The sequence below is a fragment of the Chinchilla lanigera genome, unplaced genomic scaffold (genome assembly GCF_000276665.1).
Source record: "Chinchilla lanigera isolate Chin_1 unplaced genomic scaffold, ChiLan1.0 scaffold00052, whole genome shotgun sequence".
NCBI classification, from domain to species: domain Eukaryota; kingdom Metazoa; phylum Chordata; class Mammalia; order Rodentia; family Chinchillidae; genus Chinchilla; species Chinchilla lanigera.
This window is the reverse complement of record NW_004955453.1, coordinates 16819898-16840967: the sequence shown is the minus strand read 5'-3', so window position 1 is coordinate 16840967 and position 21070 is coordinate 16819898. Positions and strand designations below refer to the sequence as shown.

Below are 21070 nucleotides of genomic sequence, written 5' to 3'. Positions count from 1 at the left end.
AAAAAAAAAAAAAAAAAAAAAAAAAAAAAAAAAAAAAAAATTAAAGAAGATCCCATTCTCAAATTATGTTATTCTGTGAGAAACAAAACTCGGTAACATCTTTTAGCATGGTGGTGGTGTTTAAAAAAAGCAACCCACACTACTTTGGTTCTGTGTCTTCCAGATCCCCATGGATAGGAGCAAGTCTAAAGAGATGGGGAAAACCTAATAAGCAGAGCAGGGCAGAGATCACATAGCCATTTTCTTTTGGCTCTCTATCCAGAAAATGGCCTGTAGGTAAGACTTCTGGTGGGAAAAAAAGTGTTCCTGGATCTTGAATGAGATACTGTTTACCAGTTACTGTGCCAACTTCCTGGGGTACTTCTGTAGCCCTTGTCATCCCTCTGCTGACTGACAGGCCTTCGCCTCTCACCAAAAATTGAAATAAAACCTGCTTAACTGTAAGCAGTTACGTATATGCTTACAGTTCTTGGACTTCTGCACTCCTCTTTGTCAACTCATTGCACTCCCCAGCAACATGAGATATTTTTTACCACAATGTTTACCCCAAGTGGCGGGACCTCTCTGCTCCCTTCCACAGAGAAAGTCTCCAAGTTGAATGAGACTCACAGCTTCTCCAGCTAATGCCCCAGAGAGGCAGAGACAACTCTAGAGGCCAGAGTGTGCACAGAAAGGAAGATGAGCAAGTGCTTATATAGTAAAGTGCACCGGGCCTTTCTGTTCTTCCAAGGGTCACGCTTCTCTTTTTCTCCTTGTGTTTTTGGAGAGGCTCCTCCTGTCAGAAATGCATTCTACTGTCTTACCTCAGCCAACTTCAGGCCCACTGTAGATATATCTCCACAGTGAGAAGCCTTCCCCAGTCCTCCAGCCTGCATTCCCATAGCACTGCATAATCCTGACATGCTGTCTCTTAGTTGCCCCACCTGTAGTCACGTGACTGGCAAATAAATCTCCAAGAGCATATAGGCATGTCCTGGTTCACCATGGCATCTAGAACCTCCCACATAATTCTGACACACAGCAGTTGCTCAACAAGTATATTTTCTGAATGAATAAACTAGAAGTTTTACTCATATGGAAGAAAGATAAAATAAGATGATATCACACTTAAAATAAAACCCAGCCACCAGCTTCTACAAGATATCCTGTGGTTAAAAAAAAAAAAAAAAAAAAGATATCCTGTGGTCTGTGAAGCCAGGACTCCATTTCCTGTGAGTTCTCTAACCACAGAACCTACCTTTGAAAAACAAACTTTTGGCATAAAAGAAATTTTGGGCAATGTCCAAGTGTGCTACAGAGTGGACTCAAATTTTGTAAAGATTTTCAATAAAAATTGAAATAAAACCTGGGTGTGGTGGCACACGCCTGTAATCCCGGCACTTGGGAGGCTGAGGCAGGAGGATTGTTGTGAGTTTGAGGCCAGTCTGGGCTACAAAGTGAGCTCAAGGCCATCCTGAACTGCATAGTGAGACCTTGTCTCAAAAAAAACAAAAAAACAAAATAATAAAAGTTGGGTTAGCCCTAAATTCACTAGAAATTAAAATTAACCATGAATTCACCCTCATTCTCTCAATTCTTCCCTGATCTCTTGTAATCTCTAAACATTCTACACTTTACAAAAATATATTAATGTGTTAAGAAGTGAATGGAGGCATAGTTCTGAGGCTGGAAAACAAGAGGAAGAGGAAGGCTTTCTTCCTCCTGGAAGGTAGAGATGGGCTCAATGGTATTTCTCAGGCAGATAACAGGAGTTAGTGCTGTGCCTGCCACCTTAAGCAGATCACTGCACCTGTTTGGATTTCTGCCCATCACTCCCAGCCATGGAAATATGAACTGGTGATTCATGCATTAGAGAATAAGGAGACTTCTGGATTCACAGGTCATATCTTTTCATTATGAAGAACTCCAAACATATATAAAAGTAGCAGAAGTCCTAGCAGTAGGATAAATGTCATGTACTCATCAGGTTCAGCAATTACACACATGGGCAGCTGTGTTTCATCGACAGCCACTGGATTATTTTGAAGCAAATTCCAAGCATCGTGTTACACAAATACTTTTGGAATTGGACTGCATTCATAGGAAGGATGAAAAATTAGTTTAAATCACAAGGAACCTCTCTCTAGGGCCACCTTCCAATAAGTGTTTACTTTTGGGGGTGAAAAACCTTTGAAATCATAACATCTACTCCATTAGAGCAAGAAATGTGGCAATGGATAGTGTCGAATGTTAGCATCAACTTTGCAAAGACCAGAGCTCTAGGCTTTCTTTGGAAGAAAGATGCAGAAAATGCAGGGGCACCAAGTAGACCAACCCCCTCAGCATCTCTTCCTGCTGTCTTAAACGCTGTATTTCATGCCCAGACATACACCCACCTCGCACCTCTCACTTATGTGCTCCCACAAGCACACACACAACAGGAGTGATACCTCCGCACACCCACTCACCCTGCTCTCACTCACCTGCAGCTGCCGGGTTTGGCAGTTGTTTTCTAAACACATTGGAGAACCGAGAGCCCCACTGCTGCCAACCTTTTCCTTCTGAAAGTAGCACATTGCTCCAGGAAGCTTAAGTCTGTGGCCCTTGGAGGGACTGCCCCAGGATGAATCAAAATATACAATCCATACCCACTCTGTGTGCCAAAACATTCCTTTGGGGGTACCAGGTTAAAAAGAGGGGCCAGTGTTATTTATGCTATTTATGCTGATGATTACTAACTATTTACATGCTTACAATCCTACATTGGGAACACTTCCTATGCATGGGACACTGTGCATTGCCCAAGTGTAGCTTTATCATTCACAAAGTACTTAGTCCCTAGTTCTTACACCTGGATGTTTATCACTGCTGTGGACAAAGCAGGAGAGAGCAGAAAGAAACTAGCATTTCTTCAGAGCCATTTTCATGCACTATGGTAAGTCAAAACAGTTCTATAAAGTATTTTTTATTAGCTCTATGCCTCACATGGAAAACACTGAAATTCAGAGGAATTAATTGGTTTTCTTCCCAAAGCCACAGAGTTGTTAAATGCTAAGGCCTGGATTCTAGTCAGGTTTCTCTATCCATAAAGTGCATACCCTTTTTTCCATACTAGAAATTCCCAATTTTGCCAAGTATAAGAAAGTGCCCCTTGTTTAAGTTATTTTTAGACTTTTTATTTTGAAATAATTTCAAACTTATATTTTAAAATCCATAAAAATAGCACAGAATTCCCCTCTACTATTCACCCAACTTGCCCAAATATTAATATCTTTGATAACTATAATGCAGTAACCAAAACCAGGAATTTATCATTAGTATAACACTGTTAACAAATGTACTATTGAATTAACTAACCTACCAACTAAATTTATTCCAAATTTTATTAATGGTCTGCCTTGGTTACTTTTTTCTCATTGCTGGGACAAAACACCCGATGCCCAAAATTAAGTAAGGAAAGGTTTATTTAGCTCACAGTTTGTGGAAGTTTAAGTCCATACTCAGCTGGCTCCAAGACAGAGTGGCACAGGTCAGAGGTCAACAGTTTGGCAGTGGAAAACAGCAAAGCAACAAGAGCACAAGGGAGGAGTGAGGCAAGCAGCCTCTCTCCCTGCCTTACATTGTATGCAAACTACCTGCCCTAGGGCGGGTGTAGCACTCACCCCCATAATCCCAATGTTGGACCATGAATCAATCATAAACTCCTGAAGCCCACCCCATGACTGCATGAGGCTTTGGGGGGACATCCAGACACAAACCATAACATGGTCCCTCTAATGTCCTTCATCTGGCCCAGAATCCAATCCAGATAACAACTGTATTTAGTTGCCATATCTCCTTAAACTCCTTCAATCTGAAACAGTTCCTCCATTATTCTCCATCTTTCATGACCCAGACAATTACTTTGTCCAATGTCCTTCAACTTAGACCTTATTCATAGTCTCAATTGCCTTAATTTCTGCTCTAATCTTTATAATTTCCTCACTTGTATGGGCTTTGGGCTTGACTTGCTCTTCTTTTTTTAGAAGCTTGAGGTGCAGCATTAGGTTGTTTATTTGTGTTCATTTTGTTTTCCTGGTATAAGCTTCTGTAAATTTCCCTCTTAGGACCACTTTCATTGCATATCTAGGTCCTGGTATGTTATATTTGCATTTTTGTTTGATTGTATATATTGTTTAATTTCTTCTTTAATTTCATCTGTGACCCATTTGTTGTTCAGGAGGGTGTTATTTAATTTCCATGTGTTTATGGATTTTTTGCAGTTTCTTTCACCATTAATTTCCAATTTCATTGCACTATGGTTAAATAATATGCATTGGATAATTGCAATTCTTTTTCATTTACTTAAGCATGTTCTATGGGCTAGTATATGGTCCTTTCCTTTTTTCGATAAGATTGGCTAGAGGTTTATCAATTTTATTCCTTCTTTCAAAGAACCAACTCTTTGATTCATTAATTTTGCTGTTTTCTTTGTGTTGTTTTCTTAGAATTTAGACCTTATTCAATGTTCAAAAAGTTTCACAAATCCTCAAATGACTATAATTGTATTTTGATTATCTGTTGATTGAGTACATGCTTATTGACAAGAGGCATCAGGAGAAGGTTCTTGATTTTGTTCATCATAATGATTCTCTTATACTCTTGAAAAAAGGGTTTGCATAGCTATGAGATAATTTTTCCACAGTTGAAGTGCATTTCAACATGCATTAACTGGGTAGCAGAGAAACCCCCAAAGCTGGGCATCAACACAACCAGAGTCAGCATCTCCTTCACATCACAGTTCCATGGGTTTAACTCTTCCATCAAGAACTTGCTGCCCTCAGATCACTGAGGTAGGGAGATAGGGAGATGCACAAGACCCTAGGTGACACCTGTAACTTCCTTCTTGGTCACATCATCCTGTGCCATCCCAATGAACTCTTCCCTCCTCCTCCAGGGCACACAGGCACTGCTTGACTATATTTAATTTCATCTACCCCTTGTATATACCTCCTGTGGTCAGCAGCCCAAAGCCTTACACAGATGAAGGCAGAAATTCTCAAAAGAAGTTTGAAGAGCTCAGGTAACATCAGGAGTGAATGTTAGCTGGTCATGGTGGCACATGTCTCTAATCCCTGCACTCTGGGTGGCTAAGGAGGAATGCAAGTTTGAGCCCAGTCTGGGCAATTTAGCAAATCTTGTCTCGAAATTTTAAAAAGATTTCTAAAAAACAGCCAGGGATGTAGCTTAGTGCAAAGTCCTTGGATCCAATTCCCAGCACCACACACACACACACACACACACACACATACAAAAAAAAAAAAAAAAAAAAGAAGAATAAAAGGAAGAAAGGCAGAATATGTGTTTCTGATTTTACTGTATGCTTGCATTCCGCACTGTGCTAACAGTTTTGCATGTATTATGTCATTCAAGCCTCACAGCAACCTCTGGGACAAGGTACTAGTCTCGTTTTTACTCTACAGTGGAAGAAACTAAGATTCTGAGTCTGTAAGTGACTCATCCAAGGTCACACATTGATACAGCAACACTAAGACTTGAAAGCTTAGTTCTTTTTTTTATTTTAAAGAGAATAAAAAATAACAACATAGACAAAAACAATACAAAGCAAAAACAATCAAAATCATACAAGGTTTCAAAACAAAATGCTAGGGATTAACAGTGGTTGTTATATTACATATTGTTATCTTCAGTGAAGCTGCTCAGGTTTCCAGATGTAAGAATCCAAGATTGATCAAACCATTAAAGAGAATAAAGAGTAATTTTAAAAACCCAGTAAAAATGATACAGCGCTTCACTAGACAAGATGGTAGGAATTCACCAATGGTTGTTATATTGTTATCTTCAAATTAGTTGTTCAGATTACCAGATATAAGCATGCAAAATTGGTCAAAAAAAATTAAGCATTAACTGTTCCTTCATCAGCAGTACAATTATCCCAGCTATTCATATACATATATATATATTTCCCCCTTCTTTTTTTATTTCTTTTTCGCCTTTCCCTCATCCCAATTGTTCCTTCCTTTGAGCAATTTCTTTCCCTTCCACACTAGAAACTTTAGTTCTAAAAGCCTATAGTTTAGTTTCTCAGCCTTTTGGCTTTAGATCCATTGTGAAAGCCTCACATTCTTTTCCACCACATTAATTTTCTCCAAAAACATTTTTTACTCTTTATTTCCATTGTTCCTATATGAGGACTGGTCTTCATTTCCTATTTTCCAAATTCTTTTCCCCATTTGGTCTTTAGCACTCAGTTCTAAAGGCATTTTTTTTAGGGAGACTTCTTTCAGTGAAAGGAGAAGTTGGATTTCCACCAGCCCTAGGCGCTGCTTCCCCAGAGATAACACAGATGAGGACAACAGAGCTGGAAGGGTGTTCCCGGGCACAAACATCTCCTTTTACAAAGGAGCCTATAACAGGAACTAATACCTGTACTTTCTGAGCAGTGTCAGGCGGTGCTCTCAGTGCTTGCCCTGTCTTACCTGGTTTGACTCACACAACTAAGCTAGGAGGGATCTGCTAAAATTCACCCACCCCTGAACTCCTGTCCCTACAGGAACCCATCCTTGCTGTAGTTTGACAAAGAGTGAGTCGTAGGCAAGAGATGTGCTATTCTGAGCTGAAGCGCTTCAATGCTGATAGTTGGCGAGTTGTGAGGGACGGAGTTTTTACCATCTGTTGCTGTGCACTAGGACTCTTGGACTTCCCCAGGGAAGTCCCTGATTTGAGTTTACTCAAATACCCTCTGAACATAACTCAGAAGTGGGAATGTGTGGTTCTATTAGGAAAATTAACGTTAACTAGGTAGCAGAGAAACCCGCAGACCTCAGTGTCTTACTACAATCAAAGTTAGTGTCTCTTTCATCATCACAGTCCAGCATGGTCTTGACTTCCATCTGGCAGCCATTCCGTCTGGAACCTGCTGCTCTCAGGTCACTGAGATAGGGAAAGAGAAAGACACAAGAAATGTCCTTTCCTGCCTCTGTTCCTTGTCTGTCTGAAAACCTAAGGTCTCGTAGTCACATTTCTTCCCCACATTTGGCTGCTTCTTAATAGACAGTATTCTTGGAGTGATCCCCTACCTTGCAATTGCCAAAACCCATGGTTCCAAATGCAGATTCCAGAACACAATCCTGGAGCCATGGCCTGGAACTCTGCATTTTATTCCCTTCCTCATGTACTTTTTGGTGTCTACAAATGTTTCAGAACTATTTTAAGGTGTGCTGTTCAGGTCGGCATTACTTAAACTTTAGTCATTTATATTTTTTGATATATCCCACCCATACTACTATTTTCTTCAAATTTAACATTTGTCTCACACTTTTACTTGAATATATTTATTACCAAGGAGATTTCTCTCACATAAATTTAAAAAGTTGGTATTACTTGCCATAAACATGGTCAAACCATGGGATTACCATAGAATAGAATATTACTCAGGGCTGAAAAAGAAATGTTCTATCAAGGCACCAGAAAGAAAAACAACAACCCTTCAATGTCACAGAGGAAACCCAAGTGCATATTACTTAGTGGAAAAGCTAATGTGAAAAGGCTGCTCACTGTATGGCTCTAAATATATGACATTACATGACATTACATGACATTCTGGAAAAGGCCCAACTCTATGGCCTGGATTTCAGGGTGAAGCAGTGAGGTGAATAAACGCTGGTGCACAGAGGATTTTTAGGGTAGTAAAGCCATACAGAATATGATACTATAATGGTGGGTATGAGTCATTATACATTTGTCAAAACCTTTGGAGAGGGTACAAAGCCAAGAATACATCCTAATATAAACTATAGACTGGGTAATAATGATGTCTCAGCACTGGTTAATGAGTTGTAACAAGCATACCTCTCTGGTGGGAGATGTTGGTGGTGGAGAGGCAGGGAGTACATAGGAACTCGCTGTACTTTCTGTTCAATGTTAGTGTGATCACAAACTGCTCTAAAGGATAAAATCTTTTACAAAATAGTAGACACACAGAGATATAAACAAAGCAAGATTACCAAGTTCTAGCTAGATGTTGGTGTATGTCCAAAGGCTCTGCGTCTGACGCCTTCTCCCTTTGTTTACAAAGGAGACTGACAGCATTAGCCAGGTGTTAAAGACATCGTTACTACAATTAGATTTTTTTTTTTTCCTGTTCCTAATCAGAAGGCAAGAAAGAAAACTGAAAAGGAACAACTTTCTCACGCGCAGATCAATGTTATTTAACACCATCACTGTCTGGAGGGTCTCTGTCCCATTCCAGGTTGTCCAACATGCAGTTCTAGGGATGACCCTGAATGTAAGCACCGTGCTGTCACATATTGGGCAAATTTTCCTCTGGCACTTCCTCTACATGCTGCTCTGCATGCTTGGTCTGCTTACGGCCCCTGGGGACTCAGAGTCCAGGAAAGTGTTTTTCTGCGCAGTTGCTGCCAAGCAGAGAGTGCTGCTTAATAAAGACCTGCTGGGGACCCGCTGATGATGGAGATGAAGACAACTAGGTTAGGAGTAGGCAAAGAGGACAGAGTTCAGTCAAGTCAGAAAGCCTCCTGAACAGAGACACTGGCTCAAAACATACATTCTTGACTGTCAAACAGCAAATTAGTTGGGGTTTTGAGTGATTTTTAAGGCTCCTTTAAGAGAGGGTAGTGGGAAAATCAGGCACGTGACCTGGGGGATCCATTCAAGGTCCCTGGAACAGTCTCATGGAGAGGGGTAAATATCACTGCCATTTCATGTGTGTAGATCATTAATGCATCATGTCAACTCCATACAAGTGTTCAAACTCAGTATTGTGTCCCTGATTTAAAAACAATAAGATGTAGGTTCAGAGAAGTCAAATAAGTGTCCCAAGATCACCTAACTGGGAAGGGATCAGAGTGCAGATGGAATTTATGGCCTTTGGATTTCAAAGGCCTGTGCTCCTCCTATCATTCTGCAATAGAATGAGAAAAGTCTACTCCTGGTCAAGTGATCTCAAGCCATGGCAGCGATCACTATGATGACTAGAACAAGAATCATTGCTATTTATTATTATAGAATCAGAAAATGAAGTTAGATGGTCCATATGAGGGATCATCCATAGCTCTCCTTGGCATTTAAATTTATACAGAGAGAGAGGTGTATGTGCACATGCATGTGTGAGTGTGTGCCCGCACACACATGCCTTCTACCCTGCATATACCAGGAAGCACAGATAGCACTATTAATCTGGAATGAGCATGTACTTAGAGGGAGGGGGAAAGGATCAACAAATGCTAAGCCCCAACACAGAGCACTGTGCTATCCACTACGGTAGCTTCAGAATGGATCTTTTGGTGTCGATTCTCCTCCACCACATCCAACCTTCCCCACAAAGCAGGAAAATAACTTGACCTGTCTTCCTTAAAAATTCTGTGGGCAGGGTCTGTGTCCTCTTATAGGGTGAGAGGTTGTTCCTTGGATCACAAAGCTGAACAGAACTCATATTTGCAGATTCCCTCCTTTTTGTGACAGTTCGCATCTACCTGGAGCTCAAGTTTTGCTATTTTGTCATGAGGTGGACCCCCTGTGTGCACTCAATTTTTGCTTTTAAAATATACACAGAGCGGTATGGAATGTGTACTATATGTAATATACATATGCAAAGTCTAGCTTGCATATAATACATCTCAGGAGGGAGATGGCGTGCAGCTTGGGCCATATAGTACTTGCTTGTCAGCTCCTTTACATCCAGGCTTCCTTCCAACTTGGCTTCATTCCCAGCAAACAAGAAGCAGCTTGCTCATTCCCACACTCCTCTGAGTATCTCCTCTCCCTGAGGCCTATTCCCCCTCCCCCACTCACAGGCCACAGCTGGGCTTCTCCACATACACTGAGAAAAGGAGCAGATAGAGACTCCTGATAGCTCTCCTTTCTTTTCCCATGGTCTTTAGAAATCTGTATTTTATAACCTCCTGTTCTACCAGCCTTGTTAAGTAACTCTCTATATGAGGGACTCAGAGAGAAGGCACACCCAACAAATTAGCCAACGCTCCCCAAGCTGCTGCAGGCTGGCAAGTGAAGGATTACTCTAAAGGGACGACTGGGTGGAGGATCAGCAGACAGCTGACTTGAGAACTGCTCCACAACTGTCAAGGCACCAGATGTCTCCCCTCCACCCATCCCTGGTTCAATCTGTGAACACAAGACAGATGTATAGAATGTTTTGTTTGTGTGTGTGCACATGTAAATAATAGATACGTAAACCCATGCAATAGCCAGGGATTTTATGGTAGGAGTTGGACCTCCTTATACCATCTCTCAATAAACAGTTTGAGCATTAGTAAAAAAACCTGAATGAAGAAAGGTCTGTGGGCTTCCAATTTTAGTAGGACCAGGTGTAGCAGAAGTAGGAACTAAAAGGCAACAGTATAAACCTGAAGATGGTAGCTAGGCTCCCTTTTCTCTAGGATAGTTCTGTATTTGTAGGTCTGTGGTGTCTGCCTTCGGTCATGAAGAACTTGTGGTCCTCTCACAGTGTGTGCACAATGAAAGTTCACGTGCCCCCCTAAAACTTGGATTTCTACAAACACCAGTAAGAGACTATTCTTTGAAATCTTTGCTGAAGACACATTTCTATATGCCACACAATGTGTTCACTGGGACAAGACGACCTGACGTGAGATGAACCATTGAATTCAAGAGTAATTTTTTTCTGCTTAGATAAAAAATCTCTGGAGCCCCACACAGTCTCATTTATGAACTCCAACTCTCAAGCTCAGAAAGGATTTTGAGGATCATTAGTCCCAGTCACCCATATGACTCCCCTTGTAAAGCAGTCTATACTATCATGGGGCAACTTTGATAGAAAATTATTTCTAACATCAAAACTCAAGTTGATTTCCATTGAGATCCCCTTATTGGCCAAGGCTGCTTCTTCTGCAGAGTACACACTGAGTACTGGACATCGTGAATATTTTTCACCTGAATTTCTCTTTCCCTGTCCCATGCCTACAGGACTGCCTCTTGGATGAACCTATATTTCAGCAGTTATTTATAGAGCACAAAGAGGGTGCCAGGCCCTAGGTTGAGAGTTGATGACCCACAGCATGGATACACACACTGGTCACTTCCACAGGGAATTTATGTGCCCTTTGTATGCCTCCATTGGGCCCAGGCAAAATATCCCCTGGTTTTACAGGGCTCCACCCTGACCCCTCCCCACCCCTCCATCGGGGTGGAGACTGCAGGGTCAAGGAGCCACACTTCTCTTCTGAACCATGCTCTAATTACTTGGGACTCCAGAATTCCTACCAGGACAGCCATGAACCTGCTCCCAAGACCTGACAGGCTCACTTCTTCAAGTCCCTAAACTGTGCTGTCCTGAGTCAGGGGTGTGGGGCAAGGTCCCACTATTCAGAGGATGGTACGGACAGAGTTCAGACAAGCCAGCTAGAGTATCCATATATGTGCAGAAGTGGAAAGAAAATCACAGTGGCTATGAACCAATGGTGAAACATCCCCAATTTGACTAGAATTCAGAAAAATCTAAAAGTTGTACATTCGAGCCAGTCTTTCAGATTGCTTTGAAGGTTTATATATAAGGATGGGAGGAGAGACTGCACTGTATGTAACAGTTTGTTGGCTGGACCTTTTACTTTTGATTTTGTAGCCTCTGGTATGTGATTTTGCTGTTATAATCTTGCTGTAGGACTCATAAATGTTAGGTATGGGTCTGTTCTTTGTGGAGACAGATATTAGTGAAAGAAATGTAAAATTAAACCATGGTGAGCCAGGTGTGGTGACACACTCCTGTAATCCCAGCACTCGGGAGGCTGAGGCAGGAGGATCGTTGCAAGTTCAAGACCAGCCTGGGCTATAGAGTGAGCTCAAGGCCAGCCTGAGCTGCATAGTGAGACCCTGTCTCAAAAAGACAAAAAAAAAAAAAAAATTAAACCATGGTGCTCACAAGAATAAGTACACCATATGAATCTCCTAAAATGCTCTACTTGATCTCCATTTCCAAGATTCTCATTACATTTTGGGGTCTCCAGGTTCCCCTGAGCTCTGCCAAGCCCTTAGCCTACTCACCAATAACCTAGCACACAGACTAAAACATGCCATACTTTTTTTTTTTCTAGAGGTACTGAGAACTGAACCCAGGGCCTTCACAGTGAGCTGTATCTTCAATATCCCCACCACCACCCTGTTTTTGGAGGCAGGGTCTTGCTAAGTCACTAAGTTGCCCAGCTGGATTCCAATTTTCAATTCTCCTGCCTCAGCCTCCCATAGTGCTGAGATTACATGCATACCCCACCACGCCCAGCTGCAGACTCATTTCCTGCTTTCTTTTTTTTTTTTTTTTTTTTTTTTTGTTTTTTTGGTTTTGGTTTTTCTCCGGTACCGGGAACCAAACTCACGACCTTGCACTTGCCAGGCAGGCGCTTTTTGCCGCTGAGCTAAATCCCCAGCCCCTCATTTCCTGCTTTCTTTAGCTCCTTCCCACCTGCTCCTGACTGTCCTGGTAGGTGACACCCTTGACTCACCTCCAGGCAGTCCACAGATGCCCAGCCCCGTGGGTGGTTTCACCTCCTTAGGAAGGTACCCATGTGTCTCACATCTCTTCTGCTTTTTTATTTCTAGCATAAGCCTTGCAGCCTAAATCTATTTCTACTCACTTGGTCTTCAGCAGCAACAGAGAAGCCTCCCCTGACTAATTGGGGGAAAAGTAGCCGATTCTACCCTTCTCTGTCTGAATAGGCACCCCACCCACTAGCCGCTTTTAAACATGCCTCGCTTTCCTGTACTAGTATTACTGTAATTCACTCTGGCTTGGTGTCTGCATGTTCTTGATCTCTGCCAGCCCCTGTGATGTCTGGGTTAGACTGAGACATCCTAGAGGGCAGGGCCACATCTACTGTGTGTCTCCAGCCCCTGCTCAGCAGAGCAGCAGGGATAGGCAAGCACTTAATAAAGACTTTGGTAGTTGAAACAGATGAACAGCGCTCTGTGCCCAAAGCATTGTAAGTGCAAAAGAAGCCATCCATGTCCACAGCCAGCCCTCCTGCCAGCCCATGAGCTGGGGCACTTTTGCAATAAAGCAAGGGGAGCACTCTCTTGCATCTGAGAGAATAATATCAATAACAAGCACTATGAAAGCACTGCTTTTGTAGTATTGACTGATTTGATGCTCAAAATCATCTTCTGAAATAGGGACTATCATTACTTTACAAATGAGGAATCTGAAGCACAAAGAGCCCAAGTGTGGTGGTGCATGCTTATAATCCCAACATCCAGGAGGTTGAAGCAGGAAAATCACCATGAATTTGAAGCCAGCCTAGGCTACATAGCAAGTTCAAAGCTAGCCTGAACTAAATAGTAAGACCCTGTCTCAAAAACAAAAACAAAAACCCACAAAAAGTGAGGCACAGATTCACTATGTGACTTGTCTAGCTCTCCAACTGGGGTCATCTAGTATTGGAGAAATCAGCTTCTCCAACATGGTACACTGTCCCTCAACATGGACTAGTACAGCTTCTGTCACAAGTGGAAAGTGAAGGCGTGCCAGAGGGCTCTTTCCCTACACTCTCATGGTTCCTCTACCCCTGTCCTACATAACCCAATGACTGAGAGAAGGAGGGTGGCACCCCATAACTTTCCAGCCAGGGGCCAAGTGGGTTGTCCAAGCATTTGTTTATAGCCCACCCCTCTCTCTCCTCTTGTCTTCTCTGCCTTTTTTCATATATGTAAAGCATGTTCACATTCAGGCCTTTGAGCTTGGTGTTTCATCCTCCTGGAACATTCTTCATCAGATATGCACATGTATGGGTCCTTCTGATTATTTAGGTATTAGCCCAGAAGGAAACTTCTGGGAAGGATTTTTCTGATCATTCTATCTACTATGACTATATCTTTGCCACCCCCTCCCTTTCACTCAAGATTAACTCATTCTCCTGTTTTGTTTTGGTTTCAACTTAACCTTCCCATGGCATTCCATACTACCCCAAGTTACATTATTTACTTGTTAAATTTGTGTGTCTCCACTGGACTGTCAGCCTCTTGACAGTAGAGATCTCATCTGTTTTGTTCGCTCCTGGATATTTGTTGCCCGGAACAGCATCTGGCACATTGTGTGTTCCCAGAAAATGTTTGTTAAATAAACCGTTGATAAATGAATGAATGCAAAGTCCTTCGTCAATCTGTGCAAAGGTGGGACTAGCTGGGTTCTCCTGCTGCCTTTTACCCCAACATAGTTTGCAGGAAGAGATCAACTCTTTCTTTTTGGCACAGTCTTTTAACTCCTAGAACAGTTGCAGATAACTAGAGTGATGGGTGAGAGGTTTCTAATCCTTTGTTTGGGCAAGGAAAGACCGAGACATTCAGCCACTGTGATTGAAGACTGCTCTCCCTTCAGGACTATGTGTAGGCAATGGCTAGACAGCCCTTTCCTTGAATGAAAACTGAAATACAGAAATCTCAGCCTGCCCCCTTTCCCTTCTTCTTCCTTTCCCTCTCTTTTTCCTTCTCCATCTCCATCTCATTTCCTTCTCTAGGGTTCCCCATCTCTTTTCTGTTTCTCTTCCTAATTGAAATGCTCTAGAGAAAAGCAAGAAGAAAGTGGGAAACCATGTTCTTTGCATCTCTTTGAAGCACTCCCATTGCTCTTATTTCCACTATAACACAATCCCATTAAAACCTCTTGGCTCCTGACAAAGTAAACCCCCTATACATAATAATCATATGTAGGAAGTGGTTGATTTGATCCAGTCTTAATGCAGACATGGCCTCTTATTCCCCCCACATAATAATAGAACTTATTCCTTCATTGGTGTTAGTGCTTTCCTTCAATGCTTTATTTATGACACACAGTAAAAATAATGAATCAGAATGAAAAGCTACTAACCTTTGACCGAACTATGTATCTATCACATGAGGGCATTTCACAGTACAGCTAGTGACCTTTCTTTTATCTTTTCTCAATAAAATGCAGTTTTGGGGCTGGGGATTTAGCTCAGCGGCAAAAGCACCTGCCTGGCAAGTGCAAGGTAGTGAGTTCGGTTCCCGGTACCAGAGAAAAACCAAAAAATAAAAAATAAAAAATAAATAAAATGCAGTTTTTCCATGACTAAAACATTTACTCACTGTCTGTTACTCACTTCCAAGGTATTATCACACTTGTTGTCTCCTGGCTTCACCCATAAGACAAGGAATAGAGCCGCAAATGGTGTCTCACAGGAGTTGGAGAAGAGGCCCAGAAGCATAAAGCTATTTGAAGAAGTTTGCACAGCAGGTGAAATATTATTCCAGGGCACATTCCAAATCCTGCCATTTTTTAGCACTTGCCAGAAGCCACACTCCCAGCAGCCCTTGTGACATGTATACCTGAACCAGTCGATGTGGAAGAAGAAAGAAATAACTTAGGAAGCTATATTATTCTTTCCTTTAGGTAAGATGAGACTCCTGACTGAGGCAAGATCCTGACATAGAGTGCCCCCACATAAGACTCACTATTTCTAGGAACCAGACTACCCTACTCTGTAGCTCTGCCAGAGGCTCAGGTGGAGGTGGAAAAAAGAAAGGAACTTAGCAGGCAGCCTGGACCCTTTCGTCTATAAGGAGTTTTCAACCTCGGGCAATATTCCATTTGGTGCTTCAGATAAGCCTAGTCATAAGGAGGAACCCATGCCTTAATCCCTCAGATGGATTTATTCCCACTGAGATCAATCTCATTGCCCCTCATAATGCCCAGGATGCTGCCCCAGGCATCACCAAACCCGAAGTACTTCCTCTTCACAGCAAAGAGAAAAAAAAAGAGTAAAATATCAGCTAAGGCTGCATCTCACAAGCAAGCAGACTGCAAGAACCTGAGCCAGTCAGGAGCACGGCATCCTAACACACAGTGATTTGTTCAAGGCACATTGAGAAGTATTCCCTGCACTTAAGGAAACTACTGAAGAAGTGGCTAATTTGAGTGCATAATCCTCCCCAAGTGGGAATCAAATAGTCTTTTTTCTGCATAATAACAAGATCAGATTTTCAAGTGAGCCTTTTCTGTCCAGGAAGAAAAGTCTGTGAGTCTTAGAAACTGTACACAGCTATCCAGCATTGCAGGCACCAAGTTGTAAGTGGAGTAAGTGAGATATCTGAATGGATAAGGTAGGGAGAAGCCACCAGATGTGAGAAAACTCTTCTCCATGAGATACTTGGCATTCCCCATACTCAGTGGACAAAGTTTAAGGGGCAGTCTAATTTGATGTACTTTAGGCCTGAGATGGAGACTGTTGTGGAAAATTTCACTACCTTCCCTTATTTCCGTCTCTGTGTACCTTAAACTCTTACCCAGACTTAATGACCTGCTTTCAACATAGGAAAACTGGAGGCTATTAGGAAGTGTCTTAGCAAATTGGAGTAGTTTCAGTGTAAAAAACAGGTTAATTGGTTTTCAGCCTATGAGAGCAAGGAAAGAGGACAAGATTGTGGCACTTTCAGACAGGGCAAAAGTTGGAATGTGGGGCTGAAGGTGGGCTGGGGGAATGTTATCAACAAGGAATCATCTGACAGGATATTTTGAAAGCAAGCATGAACATATCGCCACATCCCTTCATTTCATTACTGCTGGGTCATTTATTCTGAGGATGAGTATAGAATTTTTTGGATGGAATTGAAGACATTAACACCAAGAAGAAAATGCAAAAACGAGAATACAACTGAGCTACCAAGCAGGCTTCATCAGGGGCCAGACACCTATTGAGCAAACTTTACAGGAAGCAGCCTTGAGGAGCTCTCAGAAATTACAGTTCTAACTTTGAGTGGTGGTGCATGCCTGTCATTCCAGCACTATGGGAGGCTGAGGCAAGAGGAGCACAAGTTTAAACCCATCCTAAACAAGTTAGTGGCTTATTGAGATTGCGAGGAAAGAAAAAGAGCCTGGGGATATGGGATATGGTTGGAGTGATGCCCCTGGGTTCAACCTCCAGTGCTAAAGAACAACAACAACAAAACCAGAAAGAGACAAAAGAGAAGTCCTGACACTAGCAACAGCATAATGGTTCCCCAGAGGAAGCAGACAAGGAGCAATCTGTACTACCTGGAGATACCACAGGGAGGAAGGAGAACAGAAAAGAGACTCACCTGTTCCGGTCCCTGGAAGCAGATGCGGCAGAGTGGAGTCCTCATACCACTGTCCAGGCTGCTGCCCAGTGAGTAGCAATCCTCAGCCTTCTCCTTACAAAAGTCATCTGAAGAGGCACTGCTGAGCAGTGAGGCAGGTGGTTCCGTGGCTGGGCCGCCCCAGTCATCTTCCACAGAAGGTGGCAAAGGTGGTGGAGGTGGCAGAGGAGGGGTCTCCCTGCCCACCACTTCTCGAGGGCCCCTCCAGCCTGCCCACCCCCCGGCACCCAGAGCCGGAAGGGTGTTATTGTTGGCCGCCAAAATGGGGGGCTGAGGGTCGCCGTGCATGGGCTGGGGCGCTGGAGGAGGGCGCCGCAAAAGGAAAACCTTCAGGTCATTGAAGAGCATGCGGCAGCGGCACTTGAGGAGACCCTGGTGGCGCAACATTTGGGGGGCTGGAGTGCACAGTCCACAGCAGTACCAGCCACAGCAGCAGCAGCACCACCACCACAGCAGCCCACCCAGGGGCATCAGCATGTGCCCAGAGGGAGCAGAGAACCCGAGAGGGGCAGCCGGAGTCTTAGAAGAGGCGGGTACAATGAGGCTTGGGGTCCGCACTGTTTCTCTGTTATGGGAGGAATCTCCTTTCTTACTGGCTCTTCTTCCGGCCCCTCTGCACAGCCAATAAATAGCTCCAAGAACTGAGAACTGGGAGTCACTGATTCTGAACTCTACCTGGAAAAGGCAAAACAAGTTTTTCTTGCTCTTGCAGCCCCACCCCAACTTCAGACTTTGCTCACCGTGTTTCCTTTCTGCCTTTGGCCCCAGGACACTAGTAGGAGCAGGGCGATAGAAGAAGCCTTGAGGCTGAACGGTTAGAGCCTTCAGATCAATGTCTAATTCTTAAAAGTTCACCAAGAAAGGGTTGCTGGGTTCTCAAATCCCTAGGTGGTGGTAAATTGCTTCCTTTTATATAAAAGAGTGAGAGGAAGATTATAAATCAAATTTGGAGTGGGTTGAGCTGGGCTTGGAGAAAAGTAGCTCGATGAATTGAGGAGTGCATATACAAGAGAGAAAGAAAAGATAGTTTTTCTCAGGTAGTAGGAGACTGGTGGGGTGGAGGCAAGTCGGGGAGGAGAGGAGACTGGGAGAAGTTTTAATTTTCCTGGGCAGAAAACTGGGGCAATTAACCCCTAGAAGCACCACAGTCGCTTTCAAGAGAACCGTTGGATGGGGGAGAGGCGGCTGCAGGTGAAATTGGGGGAGGGGGTTGTGCTTTGCCTATGCAGCCAAGGGCTGCGCAGAAGTGGGTAAAGCCAATGTGGCAAAGAGAGATGGGAGAAGAGTCGGGTGGGGAGGGAGAGAAGAAGAGAGAAAAAGATCGTGTATCCCTCGTAGAGCCACGTCCTTCCTGAGCACTAAGATCTTGGCTAGAGGAAGGGTGTATATGGGGAAGGGCAGGTGGTGGGGCAGAGAAAAGGGGTAGAGAAGAGGGGCGTGTGGGAGAGGACGGGGAAAGGGATAGTTACATTATCGCAACCCCTAGCCCACTCCTGCTGCAGTCTGTAAATCCGTGGCCCCCTCCCCGTGCTTCCATCAAAGGTCCCTTCGGGTGAGGTGCAAGAGCGAGAAAAAGGGCAGGTCCGGGCAGGCGAGTATCCTCGCCTTCTCCTCTCCTCCCTCCTCTGGGTCGCGGTCGCCCTCCTGCTCCCGCTCCTGCTCCTGCTCCTGCCCTTGCTCCTGCTCCTGCTCGGGGTCTGCTCGCGCCCGCTGATGCTTGCTTGGTGGCAGAGGCGACTGCTTGTCGGTGTCCGGGTGTCTCCGGGGCGGGGGCTGCTCCGGCTCGTCCTCTAGCTGCTGCTGCCCGCCGTCCGGGGCGGTCTCGACTCCTGGCTTCATGATCCTTCCTCTCCTCCTCCTCCTTCCCGGGGGGCCGGCCCTGAGCCCCCGCGCCCGGGCAGTGCTGCCATGCAACCAGAGGCGAGGCGGGCGTGGGGATGGGAGCGGTTCGAGCGAGGGGGTAACAAAAAACGAAATAACACTAATGCAATAATTGGCTTCTCAAATAATCAAGAAAGAGTACTTCTGGTGGGTGGGGGCGGAGGAGGGCTGCTGCCAGGTCTTCTCGGCAGCTCTGCCCCCTGCCCCCACCAAGGGCGGCCTCCCCGGCTCTCCGCCCCCACCCCCACCCGCCCCTCCTTCCTGTCCCTGCCACCGCTGGCTGGGCTTGGTTGCTACCTCTCCTCGCAGCTGCAACGAGGTGAGGTTTGCGTGCGGTGCCAGCTGAAGGTGGGGAGAGGAAAGCGAAGCCGTGTGGCCCAGGTGGGAGGCAGCCGGCACTTGGTTCCAGCTTGGTCGTCGAGATTCCCCAAAACCGTATATAAATATATCTCTTCTAAAAGCCGAAAGCAAGCAAAGCAGATTCCCGGCTGCTGCCAGGTGTTGTCTTCCACCGTTGCTCAGCACCCGCCGCCGCGACTGCTGCCCCCCTGGCTCAGTTCCCAAAGGGGTGGTGCTGGAAGGGAGGTGTCGGGGTGCTGAGCCGACGATCTGAGGACTGGAAACAAGGTTCTCGGAACGGAGAAAGGTCCCAGTTATTTCCACCTCCGCTGCCGCGGCCGCTGCTGCTGTATTCAGCACCCGGGTGAGTGGACAGCTCCCACCCAGACCCGGCGTCACGCTAGTGGGGGCCTGACGCAGACGCCGCGGAAGGTTGGAGGAGGGAAAGACGAGAGCGAGAGAGGCTAGGGGGAGAGGGAGCAAGAGGAGGAGAAAAGAATTGTACGAGGGAAGGAGATGGGGAGGGACCGAGGGAAAAGGAGGTAACGGCGGGCGGGAGGGATTTCCAAAGGGAGGGAGGAAAGAGCGACAAGGAAGAGGCAGAGTGCCAAGTGGGATGGAGGGAATTGAATCAGGTACTAACTCGAGCATTTCTCCCCGCTGTAGATTATCAGTGTGGCTGGTACTGTTGGCAGGGTTTCTGCCACGGTGCACTATCACCGCTGCCCTCAGCTCACATGAGACACCCACCTCGGAGTCCATTTCGATGTTCATATAAACATTTAGAGTAGCTATCAGGCTGCAAGCTCGGAAGAGATAAAGTTTTGTGACTTTCACGGAAACAGATTTGATGGAGACTAAGTCGCTCAACACTAAGACCTCATGAGAAAGAAGTGCTTCACACTGAGCAGAGAGGAGCATGCTAGCACTGTTTTTGACCATTTCTCCCTCTAGAATATAAACCCCCAAGGGCACGGTGTTCTGCTGTTGTTTGTTTGGATGGTTGGTTTTGTTCTATTTTGATCCTATGTGGCTTGGTCAATGGGAAGTAGTAGGATAAATCTTTGTTAAATGGCTTGTGGCCATCGACACTGTAGTTATCATCACTCCACATCTCATCTTCTTTCAGTTGTGAGTCATAAGAATCCAGAGAAATATTATGGCCTCGTCTTAAGCAGTGCCCCCTCTCCAAGTGTTCACTGAGCAACTGTCAAGGAGTAATTTGAAATGGATTTAATTTCCTCTCCTTTTTCTGCTTCTGACTCATGTCACCTTACCTTATCCTTCTCGAGGAGTTTATAGTAAGCAGAAAAGTATCCTTAAATGTGAAGGCCTAGAAAAAGATACAAACTTAAAGTGATTTGCATAAATATTTAGCATTTTCAGCCGTGGACTTTGGTCATTTAAAATTTAGGATTACTTTATTGCTTTTTCTCATAAATACCACTGTCTCATTCATGCACATGTAAATATACACATACACACAGAGAGACCGACACCTTTAGGGTCATAGACTTCAAGAAGACATTCCAATGAGTCATCTACACAGCTGTGCCAATGCCTTTAGAAATACTGGAGCCATAGACAGAATTGCATGAAAAAAATCTGGATTGAAATATCATTGGGATGAAGTTCAGCCCAATGAATCATAAGAAAACTACCCCTTTGCTGATATCTCCATGGATGATTCATTCCTATAAGCTCTAAGGAGCAAGGACCTGTGTCTAGGTCTTGATTAACCCAGCATGGATAT

At 44.4% G+C, this 21070-nt stretch overlaps 1 protein-coding gene across 1 annotated transcript in view; it reads right to left on the bottom strand.

Annotated features, from left to right (window-relative positions):
* March4 (membrane-associated ring finger (C3HC4) 4, E3 ubiquitin protein ligase) overlaps positions 1–20624 on the bottom strand; it is a 112763-nt gene extending 92139 nt beyond the window's left edge. The window contains exons 1-2 of the mRNA XM_005395687.2: positions 20595–20624; positions 17059–17772 (exon numbers count right to left, since the gene is read on the bottom strand). Coding sequence (XP_005395744.1) covers positions 17059–17574 — 516 coding nt within the window. The 5' untranslated portion in view covers positions 17575–17772; positions 20595–20624. The remainder of the gene's footprint in view (positions 1–17058; positions 17773–20594) is intronic.
* Between the last annotated feature and the right edge of the window lie 446 nt (positions 20625–21070).